At 46.0% G+C, this 22,068-nt stretch overlaps 1 protein-coding gene across 50 annotated transcripts in view; it reads left to right on the top strand.

Moving 5' to 3' along the window:
* The window catches only part of MAP4 (microtubule associated protein 4), a 1,793,677-nt gene that overhangs the window by 1,019,524 nt on the left and 752,085 nt on the right, over nt 1-22,068 (top strand). For 32 of the 50 annotated variants that reach the window (XM_085628660.1, XM_085628658.1, XM_085628691.1 and 29 more), the window contains one exon: nt 17,814-17,969. In XM_085628660.1, the coding sequence (XP_085484786.1) occupies nt 17,814-17,969 (156 nt within the window). The remainder of the gene's footprint in view (nt 1-17,813; nt 17,970-22,068) is intronic. The other 18 variants (XM_085628688.1, XM_085628664.1, XM_085628695.1 and 15 more) reach the window with 1 other exon arrangement.

Below are 22,068 nucleotides of genomic sequence, written 5' to 3'. Positions count from 1 at the left end.
GCAGAAAGTTGACAGGCCAGTGGAGTTGCTGGCTGCAATTGTTGAGGGCTGTGGGCAGCTGGCTGGTGGGCGAGCATAGCATAGAGAGGTCTAACGCGCTGCAGCCACAGATGGACTGGGAGGAGAGTGTGGCACACAGTGCGTATGCGGTGAGGGACCGAGGGCCCATTGTAATAGGAGACAGGGCCTGATCCTTGCGAAGGAAGTGGGCAGTGCTGCAGACCAACTGCACTGAACTATTGGAGGAAAAATACCAGCAGCGTTGCTGCGCCCGGAAAGTTGCTGATGGAGAGGTCGAGAAAGAACCCAGGCCGCGCGGTCGTGGATCGCGAGCGGCGGTCGTGGGTCGCCGGTGCTGGGCACACCGCAAAAGAAACCTGAAGGCCTCCCCCACCAAAACAGTATCAGAGGGGGGTGCTGAGTCTGCTACACGTACGATCTTGTCTTGTAGTCAATTGAGGGTAGTTCCTGAATTCCCTAACCAAAGCTGACCCAACAAGTGGCTCAACAACATCAGGCCCCCACAAGGCTGTGTGTCGTGACATTGTGGGGGGTGAACAGTTTCGACGCGTCCTGCCGTAGCGGGAAAAACACTGTTCCGACAAAAAAAGGAAGTTGCGCGCCCCCGCTAACAAACATACAACACTAGTGCAAAGAGGCAGGGCGAAGCACACGCCAGACAGACGCATCCCCAATAGCACAAATAAAATTGTGCAATTCACAGTCCAAAGACCAGAACAGCCTAGAAGAGAACTGGAAGATATGAATAATCAGGGCTCTGTGACACGTGATAAGGTGGGTATATTGGAAGCCATCAGAGAATCCAGAGTGGAACTGGAGACGAAGATGGACACAATGGCAATGGCCATAAACCATTTACGCATGGACTTGCAAAAGGTAGCCGATCGAGTCACGAACACTGAAGAGGAAGTCTGGTCACTGCGTGAAGAGGTCCAGAGGCTTTGAGCTACAGTCACTACGCTTCAGGCCCAATCCACACACACAGAGGACAGGGTGGAGGACGCCGAAGGGGGATCAAAGAGGAACAACCTGAGATTTATAGGTTTTCCTGACGGGGCAGAAGGACCGGCAGCGGACTTATTCCTCAAACTGGATCATCACAGCCCTTCATCAACAACAGGCCCTATACACACGCATATGAGTAAAGTACAGTACAACACAATTTTTGTTGATCAAGGATGAAGACAAATGGTGTCCTTTTGGAATGTTCACTTTTAATGGTGTGTTGCTTAACAGGCCAGCCAACACGTGTTTCGACAATAGGGTGTTAAACCCTTGACTTCTTCAGGACTGTAACGAGGCAAATGGTTTCTTAGACCTAAATACCAGTTATAATTCCGACCCGGTAGGTCATAAGTATTCCACAAAAGATGGTCTGAGTGTTACTTCTTATCATTCAGCGGTATGAGTCTTAGCTCAAAGTGTCACAACATGAATCATGACCTATTCACGTGGTCAGTTTTTCCAAATTAAATGCTCCAGCCGAGTACGGCATGCTATGTTTAGATCCAATGTTAACAGTGCCACAGTATTGCAATCCCAGTCCATATGGCACAATAAGCTGTGGGTAAGTCTGTCACGAGTACGCTAGACTCTTGTCGTGTCTCCGGGACCGCGTTTCAACAGACAGCAAGTGAGAAGATAAATTTAAAGGAATAGGGACATTTACCTTCCCTATGTATCCCAATGTTGATGTTTAACCCTGCCAAGGGGAACCAGGAATAAAGGTAACTGTTGGCATCCACTTAGACGGTTTTATTCTCACTTGTCTGCACTTTAAGATCCCTTCTTGAGGGAACATTATTCCTTTATATTTATCTTCTCACTTCCAGATTACTTTTCTGCCTCACCACTTTACTTCTCCGAAACATATCCTGCGCTCCGTCCAAGGTATTGGTCTGCAACTGGACACTGCATAGTGTGTGAGGGCAGTATTATGAAAAATAAAAGAATCCCCCCCCCCCCCCTGTTTCGGCTCTTGTTGCACTAATCTCCCTTGGAACTCCAGAATTTCTGAGACTTTGGTAACTTCTAGGCCACTTCATCCAAGACTCTCTTCTCAAACTCTGAAACAGCCTCTCCTTCTGATCACATGGACTCCTTCTCCTGCTCACTAGTAGAACGCCAGCCACCTGCTCAATGCCCCCTTGCCTATATTGTTTTTAGGTCAAGCATTCAAGACCTCTTGTATTTACTTTAGTATATACTTCTGTTGGGCTTAAAGCCATTCCCCTTGCTTTTTATTAACTTATTTCAGTGGCCTTTAAAAATCCTTCCTGGCTAATTGTCAATCCTTCCTCTTTGTCCCTCCTTTCCATCAGTTGTTTACTCCCAAAGAGAAGTGCCTCTGTACTTGTACACCTTTTCTTCCACTTGTCCCATTGTAGCATATGTAAGGTACTACTTCTCCCTTTCTCTGAGAGCATTTTACCAGAGAACAGATGCTTTCAGTCTCATCAGGTCTGTTTCTGTAAACAGGGCTGGTAATCATGTTCTCCTCTTGTTACATTTGCTGTGCATTCAAAGGCTGAGGTCAAATGTAAGAGGTTGTTTTCTGAGACTGCATTTTCTTCCGCTTGGCATCCCGCCGAGGGATGCAGGATTTACCCTAAGACTTGTTTGGTGATTTACCGGAATTTTGTCATGACCTTCTGTACGATACGCCCTAACATTTTACCATGGCGTTCTTGCCTTAAAGAAGCCTTGGCCAGCAGGCCACTGGGCGAAACACGTGTCGGCTGTTTCTGTTCTCATCTGCATTTTTAGAAAACTATGAATAAAAAGGATTACATTACAACAATCTTTGTGCTTCTTTCTGGTACCCCACAACGACAGACCATGTTTAAGTCGCTTTGATATCAACTCAGCCTTTGGGATTACACCCCCCCCCTGAGATTCAAGTGAATTCTGTAGGCACCAAACCCTTTCAATTTGTAAATATCGATCTCATTTCAGGTAGTCTTTGAGTGAAACCACCGATTAGGGTTGTGTCACGAACTATAATTTGGGTCTCGTCTATTTGAGCGTGAACCCTGGTGGCACTCATTTGCCTTTCCATAAACTGTTTTCCAAGGGTGCCCGTTTTCACTGCAGCCTCACCGTGACCACAGCTATTTATACTGATTTACAGTTAAGCGTGCAGAGAAAATCACTACAGTTATGGTTTTTATTGAATATTGCCACAATTTCAGATGGCAGCGGCATATGCGATGACCTCACGTCATGATGAAGCGCTCTTCTTTTTTTTTTTTTACATTTTTTTATTGCCATTTTCATATTTCAGACACTGTACATCATACAAATCTTTCCAATAGTTGCGTCAGATCTTACCGCCAATGGTGTTACATATCATCTGTATATACTGGTGCTACGTCGGCGGGGAGCATAAAAACAACATACAGGTATAGCGTGATGTGTGCACCCTATTGTCTCTGCTACCTGATATGGCACTTGAACTGGGGTGTAACACAGGTATAAACTAGGGGATGGGCATGGAAGATCATATCCAGTTTACGCTAACGGGTGCATTAAACGTCGTACGGGTATGGCACCTCTGTGACTCATGATGCCTATCCTCTTAGGTTCGACCCGTAACTACAATAGCCTGCCCGATGTTGGGTGTCTTATATGAGATCACGTGGTCGGGAGATTGGTCGGGTGGGGTCGGTGGCTGCATTTGCAGGGCTGACAATGTGGGTGGGTCGTCTGATGGATCGGCGCCCGGGGTTAACTGCCTGAACTGATATAGTAGCATGGCCCATTCCATAGATATAGGGTTCTTGCGGACCCCTCTCACTTCCTCCTCCCGCAATGTCTCCTCCGCCCATTTGTGTGTAGCTCCCACCCATGCCGCCAATGGTGGGCCCGTGGGGGAACGCCAGTGCATGGCGATGCTGCGTTTGGCTAAGAGTACCGCAAGGGAGAGGAACAGAGTCTGCACCCTGTGTTGTTTACTTGCGCGAAAGATGCCTATGGCACTGGCCTCCCATGTGTTCATGTAGGCTAGCCCTGTGAGGGTACCCAGAGCAGTGTGAATGTGTTGCCAGAAAATTTTGATGATGGAGCAATTCCAGAACATATGTTGGAAATCCGCATTCCGCTCCTGGCATCTGGGGCAGAGGAACTGTGTGTCGGGGTAGAATCGTTGGAGGCGGGCTGGTGTCAGATAGGCCCTGTGCAGGATGTAATATTGAATGTTTTTTTTTTTTTTTAAACCTTTATTTACACATCGAATATTGACAGTCATGGGCCTACAACCGCCAGGGCCGGCCGCTAATGTAGAGAAAACAACAATACAGCAGTTAGAAGAGCCGAAGCGAACCGCACACCTAACGGCTGCAGCCGCCCACAACTGAACATAGTATTTCAGAAAGGTTTCTTATTAACTTTTTACAAATAAAACACAAAAAGAAACTTACACCAGGCAAAAGAACTCCATTAACAGGGACTTGCTCTCTCATGGGCGGGGGACAACAGCGACAACGAAGCCAATTACACATTTATTTGCGTGAAAAAGGGCACGGGGGGCAGGAAGAGGCTCGGTCATCCCTCCCGCAAAGCGACCAGGAACATCAAAGTCAAGGGGACATCGTTACGTCTGGTGCGACCACCAAGGGGGGGGCGCAGATATCCCCCCGATAGGAATTCCAGGGACCCCACATCTTACTCCATGCCCTAGGCTTGCCTCTGGCCACGTAAACCGTCTTCTCTCGGAACATGCACCAATCCATGTTTTCTTTCCATTTCGTAACTGTGGGGGGCCGGCCGGACCCCCAGAGCTGCGCAATGTCCCTTTTAGCGATCATGTTGCCCAAAGTCACCCAACGTTCTTGTGCCACATCGCAGTCAGTCGGTTCCCACACATTCAACACACATCGCCGAGCCTCAGGGAGCAGCGCCACACCCGTAACCTCCTCCATCACTGCATGTACACCAGTCCAGAAACGTATCACCTTCGGGCACTCCCACAGAATATGAAGAAAAGTACCAAGCAAGCCACAACCGCGCCGACTTAAACCATCACTTGTGTAACCCATGTGAAGCAAGCGGGGACCGGTGACATATACCCTATGTAGTATCTTCAACTGCACAAATCGAAGGCGAGCCGGTATAGCAACCTCCCTCGGTGAGGCTACGGCCGCGACCCAGTCCTCGTCATCCAACTCTAGGCCATCAGCGACCCAGACCTCTCGCAAATGTGTGAGAAGGTCCGCTCGAGTATTAATCAGTTTTTTGTAGATCAGGGAAATAGTACTATCTGGCAGGTAACCATCAAGCAGACGATCTTCCAACGGGGAGGCCTCGGGGATAACTGCAGGATTCGGGAAAGCTAAGAGTAACGCATGGCGCATCTGCGCATAACGAAAGAACTCCCTATCGCTCAGCTTATATTCCATCTGAAGAGCTTCAAACGATTTAAAAGCGCTCTTCGTCCAAAGATCCCCCACACGACTAATTCCGATCAAGTCCCACTTCTCAAAGCCTTTCGAACGCCATAAACCTCCCAACGCGTCCGACGCATACAGTGGAGTCGCACGAGACAGACTGCCCGTCCATCCCGTAGCAGCGGTGGCACAACGCCAGGCGCGCACCGCATTTTTCGTAGGACCGGTCAATTTAGTACTTCCCTTCGTAGAATAAAGCGCCCTATTGAAATCTCTGCCCGGCAACAGTAGCTTATCCATCTCGTACGCGGGGTTCACCGCAGGGCCGTATGTCCCATGATTCACCGCCACCAACTGGGACGCCCAATAATATCGTCTAATATCAGGGAGAGCTATGCCACCGTCGTACCATGGTAGGGTCAATTTAGCGAGAGCAATGCGCTGTCTCCCATCCCAAACTAACTGCCTCTGTAAGCTCTCTACCTCACTAAAATATCGGGCGGGCACCACGTCCAGCGTATTCTGCAATGCATACAGAAAGCGTGGAAGAGACATCATTTTGATTCTGTCGGACATATCTTTTTTGTTTGTCCTGCTTATGCTGCACCCCGAGCTAAATGGCTCAAACCATTATGTCAAATTCTGGGCACTAGACGAGGGTCAGAAGCACTTGAAATGTTGAGATTTGAGCCTAGTGAATATGTTGCTATTGCTGTTGCCAAATTCTTGGCTTGGGTTTGGTTTATTAGAAACAAGAGGCATTAGGGTACTGAAATATTTTTATGTATTCTGTTCATGTTCTTCTTTTTAAATTATGTATTTTTATAATTATGTATTCTTTTATGTATTGTAACTGTCTTTCATGATGTAATACATCGATAATAAAGACTAATGAATGGAATGAATAAGGCTGCCCGGCCAAGCGGTGATAGCGGGAGCTTACGCCAACGAGCTACATCGGCCCGCAGCCGCTGGAGCGGGGGCAACAGATTCAGAGCATAACCGACCGCCGGATCGAGGGATACGTGGATACCTAGATATTTGAATCCAGAATGTGAAATCTGAATTGGACAGCCCCGCGGGAGGAGAGGGGGGGTCGCCAACCAGCACATAGACACAGGATTTCACCCAATTAATGACAAGCCCTGAATTGCGACCAAAGGAGTTCAATACATCAAATAAGACTATCAACGATTTCCGCGGAGAGGTGAGATAGAGCAAAATATCATCTGCGTAGAGTGACACGCGATCCTCAAACGTCGGTGTCCACCGAATACCCGTCATAGAGGGTTCCCACCGGAGCCACGCCGCCAGGGGCTCCAACGCAAGAGCAAAAAGAAGCGGGGACAGGGGGCAACCCTGCCGCGTGCCCCTGCCAAGCAAAAGGGGGCAGAAACTCTACCATTCACCACCACCTGCGCCAGCGGTTCCACGTATAACAACTTCACCCATCCAATGAATCCAGGTCCAAAACCAAACCTAGCCAGCGCCGCCCAGAGATATGACCATTCTAGTGTGTCAAACGCCATTGTGGTGTCAAGAGACGCCAAAATGGCAGGCTCCCGAATAGAGTCAACTCTCGCGAGGACTCCATGGAGGCGCCGCAGGTTCAGCGCGGTGTTGCGGTGCGGAATAAAACCAGACTGGTCCGGGTGTACCAGGTCACCGATGACTTTAATCAGACGATTAGCGAGCACTTTAGCGAGAATCTTGGGTTCAGCGTTTAGAAGGGAGATGGGCCTATAAGACGCACAGCAATCACGCGGTTTGCCCTCTTTATGGAGTACCACAATGGTCGCTAGACGTTGATCACGCGGTAGGGCGCCGGCCTCTCGGGAAGCAATAAACATCTCGCGGAGATGAGGTGCCAACCTATCTGGACGAAGCTTGTAGAGCTCGATCGGAAGGCCGTTGGGGCCGAGAGCCTTTCCTGAACGGACCGAGCGAATCGCCAATGCTATCTCATCGTTTGTAAGCGCCGCGTCCAGCAGTTCTTTATCATCGACCGAAAGGCACGGCAATGTAATATCTCGCAGCAATTGACGAGAGTCGTCTTCTGGCCTCTCCGAAACCGGAGAGTAGACGTCCCGCAAATGGTCCGCAAAGCAGCTCACAATCTCCCCCGGATCTGTAACACTCACACCATCAGCACGCACAATCACCGGGACCACACGACTCGCTCGCTCTCTCTTCTCCAGCCATGCAATCAACCTTCCAGCCTTGTCACCAACATCATACAAGCGCCCCTGTTGCTCCCTACTAGTGAGCTTGGCAGCATCCGTAACCAACGCCCTGTAATCCGCTTGTTTCAGGCAAAGGGCATGGAGTTTGTCACGTGTGACCCCTCGCCCAAGATCTTCTTCCAAGTCAGTTATGTCCGACTCCAGGCGTACCACCTCCTCAGTTTTACGCCTCTTAGCATGGGAGATCAAGGACAGGGCCTGCCCACGGATGACCACCTTGAAAGCCTCCCACAACGTTACGGCCGATGAGACTGAACCCTGATTTTCCTCAAAATAACGGTCCAGAGACTTAACCAAAAGGGCACGAGTCGTGGGGTCATGCAAATACCAGGGATTAATCGGGGCCACCCTCCCTTCTACCCCCATGGCCACATCTAAGTGGAGCAGGACCGGGGAATGATCAGAGATGCCACGGGCCAGATGTCTGACCTCCCCGATCATTTGGGCTTGGGCGGCCGGCATCAGCATATAGTCCAATCTAGATAAGGAGCCGTGGACGCCAGAGTGAAATGTAAATTGGGCGAGCCCCGGATGCATTGATCTCCTACAGTCTACAAGCCCCATAGTGTCGATAAAGCCACCCAGCCAGGAATGCGCCCCGGGGAGGTCTCTGGGAGGGTGCCGATCCTCTCTACCCGATACCACAGAATTGAAGAGGCCCTCCGGGAGCCCAAGCAGCAACCCTCCCAAGTCCGCAAAGGTAGTGGTTTGCAACCCCGGGGGGACACAAACTGAAACTAAACACAAAGTCCGTCCTTCCCACCAGCCCACCAACACCACGTAGCGCCCCAGGTCGTCGTGTATCACCTCATCAATTTCCAGCGGGAGAGAGGATCGAACCAAAATGCCCACCCCTCTGGAGCCGGTAGTAAAACCAGAGTGGGCCACCAAACGGTAGCCCTTTCTATTCATAGGATGGCATGAGTGTCCCACCAAATGCGTCTCCTGCAACAGAACCACATCAGGAGAGAGACGTTTCAGATACTGTAGCACCACCCCTCGCTTCAATCGGTCCCCCAAACCATTGACATTCCATGTTAAAATGTGCAACCCCCTACCCCCCATTTCCACCGCAACGGACACCCCACCCACGTTGAGAGCTAAAAACAGCACACTGATTGCCTGGTATAAAACGAACACCACACAAAAACAACACCCCTACCACCACCCCCCCAACTCCCGCTACACACCCCCCCACCCTGCACCCCTGCACAGAACCATTAAGCCACCCCAACTCGCACTGTGCCTGTCGCCCCCCATAAACCTACTCTACGGAAAGAAAGAAGGAACCCCCCCCCCCCCGAGGAGGAAGAATCTCACCAGATACCCCGCGGCCCCCCAATGATGAAGGAAGGGTAATGCAGTCCTAGAAAAGAAAAACCCCAGTACATCAAACCCAAGTCGGGGGTGAACACAAGATTGTCAAGGAACCACAAGTCATTCGTTCACCCTTGTTCCGCTGATCCACCACCCTCATCCGCAGCTCGTTCCTCCCCGCCGTGTCGACGGTGCAAAGTGTCAAGCCAATCCTCAACCGCCTCGGGCTGGTCAAAAAAATGAGTCCGTTCTTCCAGTTCAATACGTAGCTTGGCCGGGAAAAGCATAGAGTACTTCAAGCCCATGTCCCTCAGCCGCCGCTTGACAGTCATAAAGCCCATTCGCTGTTTCTGCACCGATTGTGTAAAGTCAGGATAGAAACTGATATCCGCATTGTCATATTTCGTCGGGCCATGCACACGGGAGGCCTGCAGGATTGCGTCACGGTCCTGGCAATGATAGGTCGCGGTGGGGCCCCAGGCTTCGGCCGGCCCCCCGGAACTCTGTGTGCCCGCTCCACCGTAAAGAAGTTGCTGAGGCCTTTCGGCGCTAGTTTGGTCAGGATCAGATCTTCCACAAAGAGATCTACCGGCCCATCCTCCGACCTCTCCGGCACACCGATGATGCGTACATTATTCCGCCGGGCCCTGCTTTCAAAATCCTCCAGTCTCATAGCAGAGAGGTCGCTGAGGGCCCGCAAACTACGGATCTCCGTCTGCAATTCAGAGACATCCGTCTTGAGGCCTGATGACGTGAGATCGAGCGATTTGACCTTCTCACTAGTTTTTGACCGATCTGCCTTAAGTAAGTTGATATCGATCAACACGGTGTCAAGCTTGTGGGCCAGCGAGTCGAATTGCTGGCCGACCGAGGCCTTCATGGCGTCGATGGCACCCATGACATCTTGTAGTGACAATTCCGTCGAGGGTGACGGGCCCTCCTTGGCTGCATCTGAAAGCCCACTCGATCCGGGAGATCCCTTCTGCTGGGCGTAGCGGTCCATGTTGTTAGCTTGCACGTAGCTACCCCTCCGGGGAGCCCTAGACTTGTGCTTGTCACCGTCCAGCCGGGTCGTCATCACTCAGCAGGGAGAGCAGATCTAGTATACCTGTGAGGTGCAGCAATCACCCTGGGGAGTCCACCTGACTGATGGACAGCCCCCTTTATCAATGCCACTCGACCGCTACAGATCGGTCCCAACGCAGAGCGACTGCGAGCGCCCGCAACCAGACTCGTAGAGGAAAGTCAAAAGCGAAAGTGAAACCAGGGGGGGACGGGCCCGCCCAAGACCCCAGAGCCGTTGTTGTTCGATTGGAGCTCGGGGACAGTGCCAACCCAAGTCCGGGGTGGCGCCACGGAGCAGGCCTCTCTCTGGAGTACAGGATAAGTCGAGTTCCCAAAGTCCGATTTAAGTTCCGAAAACGGGAATCACCTCCGCTTCGGTTCACCAGGAATATTCCCTCAAATTAACAGGATTACAGCCAGGATAGATGTGGGAGGCCGCGAGGGTCCCGGGAGCCCTGTGCCTACGCGTCCATCTTGGTTGCGCGCTAGGCTCCTCCTCCAATATTGAATGTTTTTAAAGCGTGCGTTTCTGGATACCTTCTTGGGGTACTTCAACGCCCTCTCCCACTCCGTCTTGTGAAGCACGCGCCCTATTTCCGCCTCCCAAGTGGCCCGCAGGGTCTCTAGTGGTTTGTTGGTCAGTTCCCGTATGGCTTTATAAAGCCATGTAGTTTAGATGGCACCCCGTTCCCATGTGTAGAATCGTGTGGAGAACTAGATGTGTGTGTGGTTCCCCCTTGGTTAGGTCCTGATACGGGCGGTAGCTATCTAGGAGTTGGCGATGAAGCAGGAACTGCCCCGGAGGAAGGTCGAACTCCTCCACAAGACTGTGGAACGGTCTTAGTTGACCGTACTCGAAGAGGGACTCCACCTCTGTCATGCCACAAGAGGTCCACGTGCGGAGCGCGCTGTGTGTGTAATAGCGTTCCTGTTTGGGCCATCCCACCAAGGTGAGCAGGGGGGAGTACAATGGAGTCCCCGGGGACATGCGGTGAATTCGCAGCATGCACTTACGGGCCACCGACACCTGTAGAGGGTATGTGCGTTCTGGTTTAGTGCCTGGAAGAAGCAGGCGACGGATCTCCGGGACCGATATCCGTCCTGCGATGGTGTGAGTTTCCACAGTATACCTGTCTGCCGTCCAGTGGGACAGCCACTGCAACTGTGCCGCTAAGAAGTAGGCCTCGAACGAGCCCCCTCGTGGTGGGCAACTGCATTTTCTTCAGGGCTATTCTGTGTCTGCCAGATCTCCAAATTAGTGCGCTGAAAAGGGAGTCCAGGTCCCGAAAAAAGGCTCTGGGTGGAATTACTGGCAGATTGGTAAAGAAGTACAACAATCTTGGGACCATAATCATTTTGGCCAATGCCACTCGCCCAATTGGAGCTAGCGTGTGATGAAGCGCTCTTCTATAGTGCATACCTTAAATACAGGTAGAAAAAAAGAGAGATGGCCCAACTCGTTCCAGGGAACAGGGCACTTTAAATCAATAAGAGAAGAAGAATCCCTGGAGGTAAATCACATTCGTTTTTTACTCTAAAACCATGCACTCGGTCGGTTCTATGTAACCTCTATTTGTCTAAAAAATTACTTGCGTTTGGCACACAAATTAAACCCAAACAGAAATGTGATGCTATTGTAATTTTATTTAAAAAGAGTTTTTCTCTCTTTTATCTATATTAAAAAAAAAAAAGACAAAATCCGTAGATGGACACAAACAGCAAATTAAAAATCACAATTCATACAATACAATATTATTTATCAACATATTAAGTCATTAAAAAACATAGACCCAAAAAAAACAAGAACAGTCAGGAATGTCTGTTTAAAATTAGTATGATCCAAATACAATACATAGTATGCGAGGGGTCTTTAGTGAAAGGATTTCATTCTTATCTAAAGTGTCCCTTGTTTGTTTGGATTCTTAGTTGACACAAGCGTCAATGCGTTTCGGAGGTGTATTTGACTTTATAAGCAGAAACCACCTTCTTCAGGACGGAACACTGATAACGGGTCACTTTTATCCACAGTTTAAAAATGTACATCTATACACAAGAAAAAACAAATGTCAACCAATGCTGACAATACTTAATCTCATACAATCTAAAAAATACATTAAAAAAAAAAGGCTATATACTTTTGAGTCCAGCATACACTGCGATCCCATAACTATCTAGGAACCCTTTATCCTAAGTGCATTTCATTTCAAATTGGGTTTGTGTGCCAATCCCTTAAAATATCGAAGTCCCTTATGAAACCCCCTTAAATTTGAGGGGAAAAAAAAGAGCACAAGCAGTCCCACACACTTCACTCGCATTCCTGTACTGTTTCACACTCTTGAGTTAATACTGACCATAAGATATGTAGGGTCATATTTTTCGACAGGAGTTCTTATTATCCTATCGTAGATCCTCTTGATTACTGGATCTATTTCAGGATGTAAGGACAATCTATAAGTCACATCATTGTTATGTTCTTAATTGCCTTCTTGTCTACAATGATTTATTATTGATTATTACCTCCAAACTTGTCATTAGTGTCCTCAATCCTCCCTTCTTTTTTCATGTGTCTAGCCTTATACGTTTCTTTTTTCTTTAACTTTTTTGGGCGGCACCCAGGATCAATGGTGCACTTTTGACCACATATAGCAACTGCAACAGCCCCATGGCCAATTAGATACTATTTAATTTGATTTCTATTAGGTTTCAAATGATTGTATATAACCCCTCCCTGTTTCTCATGGAGAATTACCTTCAATGCGATTATTATTTGTAGGAATGTGGGAGTCTTATTCTACCCGCATCTTATTCAACTCCCCAGTAGACTTTTGATACGTCTTATCTGGGCAATCCACGGTTTCAGCAATCTGAGAATTACACAAATAAAAATATATTTATTCCTCCTCCTGATTATTCATTTGATATCTTTCTGTTACTTTTCAACTATTTATATTGATCTCCTATTATATCATCTTGGTCGCAGTTATTCCTCTAACTTTAAAAAAATCTATTTCGCTAATCCCCAGAGTATGGCTAAACCCATTTTTATTTTATATCTTCTCGCCCGTGCTCGGTAATTGCCTTCTAACCTTTAGCTATCTTTGCTTCAATATCTATCTTACGGCAGGCACCATCCTGTTTGTTATTATACTCTATCTGACTGCACAACGCCCCCTGTTTCTTGTTGTCTTCTCTTGCTGCACGTCTTTTTTATCTAACGTACCGGCAATATCATGGCTCGGGGATCCCGCTAAAATTAGTTGTATGCTGGGGATATGGCTTTAAACAAAAAGTCCTTTACACATATGGGCAAAAACCTACTTTCTCCCCCTAGTCAGGCAAAGTGTCTTCTTTGCTCTAATATGGTGTTTCTAACTACTAGCAGGGACCTTACCTCAGCGTGGTGGCGTCTTCTCTTCCCGTGTTCGACATAAAGTCATAAAGAAGTTGCAGTTGTTAGAGGTGCCTAACTGGAAGATAGTTTGTCAGACTTATTGGAAACATGAAAGAAAACCTTACCGGCTAACTTCAGCCAGTGCATCTGCTGTTCATTGAAAGAACGGTCAGCTCTCTGTAAAATACAAATGTTCCGGCCAAACGTTTCTTTCAAGGAGTCCGTTGCCTGGGCTGCCTATCACCAAGAGCACCCAGTCTGGATTCTACCTCTGTTATGTCCTTTAGGTCAGTCCTATTATGTCCATACCAATTACATAAATTTTGTCCCATCCACACAACATAACGGTCTTACACATGTGACCTTTTACCTAGTAGCTTACTTCTGTCTCTTCGACACCAGGCTCTCGGTACCCTATCTTAATCCCTGTACCTGACTGAAGAAATCCTGGAGTGACCACTTTCATATAAAAGACCCTCACTCCCCCTTACAGAAAGAAAGGAGAATTCCTTCCAGGCTGGACCGAGACTCTGCAGGCTGATCTTTTGACAGGCAGAGACCTGACATCCCTTGCAGGGTGACATCCTCGACGCAGAGACGTGGTCCTTCATTCAGAACCATTAGATTAGGGGTTAGCACTTCCCCAGGGGATTCTTGGCTCCATTGGGAAATATCCTAGCACCTACATACACATGCTTCACCTACATATCTAGGCTAGGTACATTTAGGTATTCTACGCATCGTAGGAGTACACCAATGCTATTGTTTTATATAATCTGCTTTTATTTATCTTATTAGCACTATGGTAGAAATGTATCTACTATTCACGATATTGGTGCTAGCGATCACATTTGCCTGCTCCTGTCTTTTGATTGTCGCAGCTTATATGTTTCACACTAGACTGACGCTTGACCAATAAATAATTTTCAAAAACGTTCCAATCGTCATTCTATGTGTATTCTGAAGGGGTTAAGGGTGCTTAAACTTGTTGTTCAGTGTGCTGGACTGTATTGCCCTACCTGTCAAGTGGCTTTACCTCATGTGGCATGTTGATTTGCTTCATTTATTTAGAGCAGTGGTTCTTAACCTTTTAACTTCTGAGGACCCCACACTTAATCATTACTACAACCTGTGGACCCTCACCTGAATCATTATTGGAATTCCAGATGCCCCCACTGAGTCATTACTGGAAGCTAAGAACCCCAGCCTAAGCATTTGAATGACACAACAATAAACAAACAATACAGAAACAAGCATTCATCAAAAAATACACAAATGATTAAATACTTTATGTAATTCACAAGCAAAAATAAAAAAATGAACATTTTAATAGGAAGGTCGGAGTGTTTATAAATTCAACTAAGGCCACTCATACGCCATACTATATTCTGTTTGATGCACTTGCACTGCTCCCACAAATTAATCTGAGGATGCAAAACTTTATATGTAGCCTCAAATTTCAAGTTCCTTCTCAGTTACAGAACACTTTGAAAATGTCAACTGTAAATTTAGCTTTTTTAGTTATATACACGTTATTACACGTTATTAATTTGTTAATATCCGTTATGCCTGCGTAGGCTTCGTGGATCTCCGGAGGTCCCTCGACCACAGGTTAAGAACCACTGATTTGGAGCAGACATACTTCTGGTGACCTCGTAGGGCTCTCCTTTCTCTTCTGCCAGTTTGGGATGTTTAACCTGCACCACAAGGCACATTCTTGAGGTTTTTACTCCCTTTTTCTTTTTTAAATGCTAAGCATCATGCGCTCAAAAACCAAGCATTCAAAGTTCTGCTAGCCAGAAAGTCAGTACTGGCTGAAAGTATGCGGGTATGCCACGTGACAGTGAGGCTATTTCACAGCTAAGCATTCATGAGTGCTATCTCGATGCATGTGATAAAACCCTGCAACGGTTACATGCACAGGGATGATCTAACGGTTTTGTTGTCAGTTGGTTTGTGTAGAATTGTGTACTTTGCCAATAGCGAATTCCTTGTTAGCAGTGTGAGCTAGGCGGGCATGGATGAAATGTGCATGAACTGTGCCTTTAGCGCACCAGAACGGTAGGAGATAACTTGAAATAACAGGCAGGAATAACGCATCTCCAGTTTTTACTCTCATACATAATCAGCACTAAACATGCAGAATAAATCATCTCAGGAGAGTCGGGTTTTGTACCCTGTGCTTCAGTGGGATAAGATAAACATGACACCTGCCTCATGACATTTCAGAACTGTCTTTTAAGGTTCTTGCTCCCTAAACACCATTTACTTAATTGGCTAACAAAATTATTCATACCTATCCAGCCGGATTTACAATTTGTGTTACTGCCAATTTTGGCATGTAGTTGGCACCTTTACCTTGTTTAATTTATTTCTGCATAATGGCAACAGTAAGCTTTCACATGTGTGAAAAACCGAAAACACACTCAGATGAAGACACATTTTGACAGTGAAAAAAAAAGGAAGTTGGTGTTTTCACCTATTTTTTATGAGCCATGTATATATTTTTGGTTTACCCATTTTGGAGCTTCAGCAAAAGAAAACTAGTACATATGTGGATTTGTGCTCAGAGGAAAGAATTACGTACTTATTTTAAAGAAAATATTTTGAATGTGTTTGTGGAAAACCAACATTTAACTCCTTCAAATTGGTCAGATGAGGGTTATTAAAGACCTGGACTGGACCAGAGGAACGTTTTGTGCTGTGCTTCTGTTATAAATTTCATTGTTGCATGCAGGTTTTCCTCTGCTCCCGCTCTCTAATTCCTATCTCTTCCTCGTTTCCTCTTCCCTCTTTCTGTCTTCCTAACAAACTCTCGCCTTCTGCTTCCTTCTCTCTCGTCTTCCTCAATCCCTCGCTCCTTATGTTTCTCTCCATCTTATTCTCTCTCAGGCACTCTTCTTTTTTCTTTCTCCTGTCTTCTTCCTCTTCCCCCTATTCCTTCATCTCTTTCTGCCTCTAACGCTCTCGTTTATTTTCCCCTTCTCTTTCTTGCCCTGTCTTCTCACTCTATCACAGATATTTTTAATTTTGCTAATATCTGTGACCCCCTTAACGTTATCTTTCATATCTTCCATCTTTCTGCTCTTGTCTTTCTACGTTTTATTTCTAACATTACCTAACATTTTAGTTCACAAGTGTTCGCTTTTTTCTTTGACAAACATCAGCTCACATTTTATTTCTCTGTCAGTTTTCACTTTCTCCCCATCACTCTTTGCTTTTTCACCTGGTTTCCATGTGTTTTCCTGAAATTTCACCTTTCCGATATATTGATTTATCTCCATTTCGCACGTTCTGTTGCCCTTTCTCCTCTTCCTCTCCGATTTCTCTTTCCACTCTTCCTTTCACCTTTTTCCCTCGGTGCTTTTCTTTTCCTCTCTGCTGTTGCTTTTTTCGTCTCTGCTGCTTTTTTTCTCTCCGCCTCTATTCTTTTACCTTCTCTCGTTCTCTAACATTCACCCAGACACTCATCCTCTATTTCGTTAAATGTCTTCTGTGGTCATTCTCATTCTAGCACACACTATCGCTTTCCCCTCTCACATGTTTAACTCATTCTCTCTAGCTTCTTCTGTCCCTGTCTCTCAAGCACATATACACGCACACACACAATTTCTTGCTCTTTCTCTCTTGTTTCTCTTCGTCACCCTTTGTCCTTCTGTTGGGTATCATTCTGTCTATTTTATTGCTCCCTTTTCATACTGACTCATACTCTCTCTCACGCATTCTTTCTGCTAGTCTGGAGTTCATTCTGCACTTTGTGCAAAAACTACCTATCCCTCTGTCTTCCTGTCTATTTATCCTGTGCAGCTCTCACCCCTATCTATCGACCATGCCATATAATTCCAGTCCACAAATCCACTCCACTCAATTCCACAATTCCAATCCAACCCACCTAATCCCACTCCACACCATATACATCTGCACCCTCCAAAATAAAAAACTCAGGGGTAAAAGACAGTCAACGCCAATAGCTCTAATGCTTACACATGCGAGACCTATTGGCATTGCCAATGCTTGTTCTTTCTATCTTTGAGGTAATCTACGTCATATTGTTCACTCAAACTCTAAACTCTCTACTTTTAAAAACGTTATACCTGTGCGGCATATGATTCCCCTTTAAAACTTATAATCCAGATGCTCCTCATCCACCCACTAGTCTCTTTGCTGTATTCTTGCTCAATATCACAGTTCCAAAATTAACATATGAGATGTATAATTGATCTTATTCTTGAGCCGATCCTGTACACCATTTGTTGTATAATGTGTACCTATGTATTTCTTCTGAGTCTTGTTTTGCCATAACGTTTTTAATAAAAAAATACAATGACATTTTAAGTCCTATGCAAACAGGATTTTTGTTTGCCACTAAAATTAAAATATTTTTTTGCCTAGCAGCAGAGTCTCTGGCACCAGCACTGACACATGAGCAAGGAGAACTCCTGTCGGAAGCACCATCCCCCAAAGCATTCAGCATCCCTTCCGCAGTGGAGTTGCAAGAGGACAGTCCTCACCTTGGACCGCACTTGGATCCTCTTGTAGCTCCTGCAGGTAAGCATAAATGCTACACCACTGACTGTCAACTACTGAAGATTTCTACAGTATCCGATGGCAAGTCACACCACTGACTGTCAACTACTGAAGATTTCTACAGTATCCGATGGCAAGTCATACTGCTGTAACCAAGTTATTACTATTCCCATTGATCGAACACAGTGGATCTATGCATGTTATTAGGGCTTCTAATAGGATTCTTTTCTGAGAAAAGAAAGAATTGTAAAAGTTGAATGCATAGCTGCTCACTGTTAATGCGTCACATTATGCTGTGCTTTCCATTTTGTTTTTTGTTTTAGAGCAGTTTCAACACATTTCTGTACTCGCTACTTTGCAAAAGAAAACCTCAGAAATCTGCTATTGCCCTGAAGTTTAGGAATTTGCTGTTTCCCTCATGAAGTAAATATTTCTCATTGGGGTTCTCCTTCAAGTGCGGCGATCCAACGCAAGTGACTTCCATGAGTTTCGCACTCTGACAAAGTGTTGGAATAGAGGATTACAAAGACTACGTATTGGGACCTCTTACACCATGGGTACTCACAAACATTGCTACGGTCTGTAGTGTGACCAAAGGCTGCACTTATGCCAGCAGGGTGGCAGTAGGGGGGTCTGGGTGGGTCAGGGATTGTGTAAGGAGGTCTAAAAACATGTTAAATAAACGGGCAAGCATTTATTTGCAGGTTAATAAAAGCTTGCCTGTATATTCAACATTTTTTTCTAAATATTAGTACTCAAACTGAACAGCAGCTCGTGCTGCTGTTCACCGGAGGGCTGCATGTAAAGGTCAAGAGGGCCGCAGGCGGCCTTTGGGCCGTACTTTGAGTATCACTGCCATACACGATGGAACTGGCTATGGGCTTCCTGCATGTACTACAGCACAGGAGCAATTGGCGGGACCTAGACCAATGGCTGAGGTGGGGGTCGACGAAGTTGGGTGACCTGTATAGGTATTCGTAGCTGCTCCCATTTGATGACTTCAGAACAGAATTTGACTTACCGCAGGGGCGCTTCATAGGGCATTCACGTCAGCGATAAAGAAACACAAGGATCGAATGAACCTGACACGTCCCAGAGCTGTCAGTATATGGTGCTTTCAGCAGGTGCCATACTGACGGTTTCATGTCTCCATAGGGCACAGCGAACAGACCAACAACTGCCTCTAGACGTAATGAGGAATAGGTGGGAGGAGTACCTTAGCACCCTTATTGAATCGAAAGATTGGGATAAGATCGTAGAACGAACACCAAAAGTCTCTAGAAATGCACGTTTCAAACTCCTCAATTATTGCTTATTACACAGGGCATACTCGACACATGATCGCATAGGCAGATATTTCCATGTACCTGACGCAGCATGCCCCGACGTGGTGGCGCTAGAGCACACATCTTCCACATGTTTTGGGCGTGTCCAGATCTACACAGTTTTTGGGAGGGAGTCATACAAACAGTCAAAGAGTTTATTGAGAAGGAGATACCATGAACTCTTGGGCACTGTGTACTAAGCTGGTTCCACCACCCTGCAAAGACAGTGATAACAAGGAGGTTTTAGGATCCAGCATGTATCATTGCTAAACATGAAATAGCTCGGAATTGAAGGGCAACAGGAATCCCCCATCTGACGATATGGAAGAGAGAGCTAGTAAAGTAGGTGGGCTGCAAGGGTGGGGTACTCCTGACGGAGGCACGTAGGGGCATAGAGAACATGAGAGGAGCATGAGCCTGGGGTTGATTAGTGGATGGCTTGACCAACCCAGAGCCTGACTTGCCAGTGGTCTTTTCAGTGGATTCACTGCGATGACCTATTGGCATTGAAGCTGAGGGCTCGCTCCATATTGAATACCTTTACACCACATGTCACAAGCCAAAATTGCCAACGAGGCGAAGTGTTCTCCTAGCCCGAGGTCTGTTGCTGTGGCTCATTATCTTTCCCTTTTCTCATATGCGGCCCTGGTTATTGCAAGAGATGTGATGTACTGACCTATGAGGGTGAGGGGTGGAATAGTTTCTGTTTCTTCTTGATTAACAATGTCAGATTGTATTGCTCATTATGACAAAGTGTACCTTGGCGCCACACTGCGTGGTGGTCGTAGTCAATGTCTTGGTTGCCTCTGAAAACCAATAAAATCTGTTTACAAAAAAAAGCAAATATTTCTGACTAGCTAGTCCGAGATTGTTAGTTTGTAAAGGATACATAAAATCAGAACCCTATATATGGTTGTTTTTTTAGTTATGTCCTTAAAGATGTAAGACTATTTTGAGCCAATGTATGCACCTGTTACGGAGCCATTACTTAAGAATGGTGCTAGGTATGTTAACCTTTCAAGTCCCTTGATTGTATCTTCTCTCAAAGTAGCTACCATAGACCACACAATTTGCCCGGGGAATAGTGTCTTGAGTTAATCAAACTACTTCCAACCACTGTTTTAACTATTAGAACCCTGATTGGAGGTGAGCATCTCGGCACATATAATATTGAAGCCCTGATGTTTTCCTCTATCAGTATGCTAATTGACCAGTGCTTGGATGATTTCCCTTGAGTCATTTGAAGCAATTTACTGTTTAACTTCACAAACAAAATGCAAATTTAAAACGAAATAGTTTAAACTGTTTTTATACAAATGCTCACTTGGCCGTTGACAGCTGTGTCTGAGGTGGACAACTCCTGAACAAGAAAAAAAACTGAACTTTAAAGGCATTACTTCACACTATCCCTAGATGAACAAGTCAATTCAATTATAGCCTCATACAACTGTTCTTTACGTCTTAAAAAATCAACAGCATTGGCAGTTTCGGGAACTCTACACTGTGAATATGTTACTGTTCGAAAAGACTTGTTCTAGTTACCATTTCAAACCAGAATAATGATCTCACCATTGCGCATAAGGTACTATAGATAAGCCGCTAGCTATTTGACAAACAAGCTCACTTTGAAGCCTAGGTTTGTGTGCCTGTGAGGGAAATCGCAAGCTAAAAGGGACCCATGCAGAAAGCAAATATTTTGTATCATGCCATCGAATAGTAGGACTTGTTTTCAGGAGCTACACCTTTACTTTTGTTTACAAATAATGAATCCAGATCATTACGACACACAAACCAGGGCAAGTGCTGCCTGAAAATTAAAAAAAAATACATGATCACAATAGCTACGCAAGTATTTGAAAAACATTGCTACTAGCTGCACACCGATTGCTGCATGTGCCACATTTAACGACCCCCTGCCGTTTCCAGCAAAACTACTTTACATTCGGAGACTGATTGTTGCACTGCTGCCATCAGAAATAAAGGCTTGAGCCTCCCAGTATGCCAAATGATCGCCTGAAAGTAATGGGTGGATGTAGATATCAAACAGGGGTCAGTAGCTCGCCAGTTATGGTTTTTTACTTGGAGTTTTGCTTTACTCATTATACTTACAGGGCTAGAAGTCCCAAAAGAAAACAAGCATTGGCAAAGACAGTCCGCTCCTATGAAAAAGCTATTGGCTTTGCCAGTGTATTTTAGCCATGTTGTACACCAGTGTTGCTGCTGTTCAGCATGATTAAAAGTTAGTGGCACTGAGGGGAGTGGAGTGTCGTAGAGTATAGTGGCATAGAGTGGCATAGAATGTTGTAAAGTGGAGTGGAGTAGTGTCCTAGATTGGAGTGCGTGGTGGGGTGGAGTGTTGTGGCACAGAGTGCCATCGAGTTGAGTGTCTGAGTGGTGTAGAGTGAAGAGGTGTGGAGGGGCACAGAGTGGAGTGTCCTAAAGTGTTGTGGCGTCTTTGAGTAAGCATGGTGTGGTAGCGCTGTGCCATTGCAACAAACACATATTTCAATTGAAATGACCATTATATTTGCACAGAGACACAGTTTTTTTGATAAAACTATATAGTGCACAACCAGTTTGTGGAAATCGGCATCACCTGGTGTATTGATTTGATCCAATTAAAATGTTTGTTTCCACCAGACTTAAGAATTATTTTTAAAAAATGTACATCATTTGTGCTTTCCTAAGTCTGATATGTTCTGAAATATTTGCACACTTCATTTAGAGGCATTTACATTTTGTTGTGTGCTATTAAAAAGAATAACACCATAAAGCCTTTTTACATTCCTATACCC

Source organism: Triturus cristatus, chromosome 10 (genome assembly GCF_964204655.1).
Source record: "Triturus cristatus chromosome 10, aTriCri1.1, whole genome shotgun sequence".
Lineage (NCBI taxonomy): Eukaryota > Metazoa > Chordata > Amphibia > Caudata > Salamandridae > Triturus > Triturus cristatus.
Note: the sequence above shows the minus strand (reverse complement) of the source record. Positions and strands in the feature narration are given on the sequence as shown.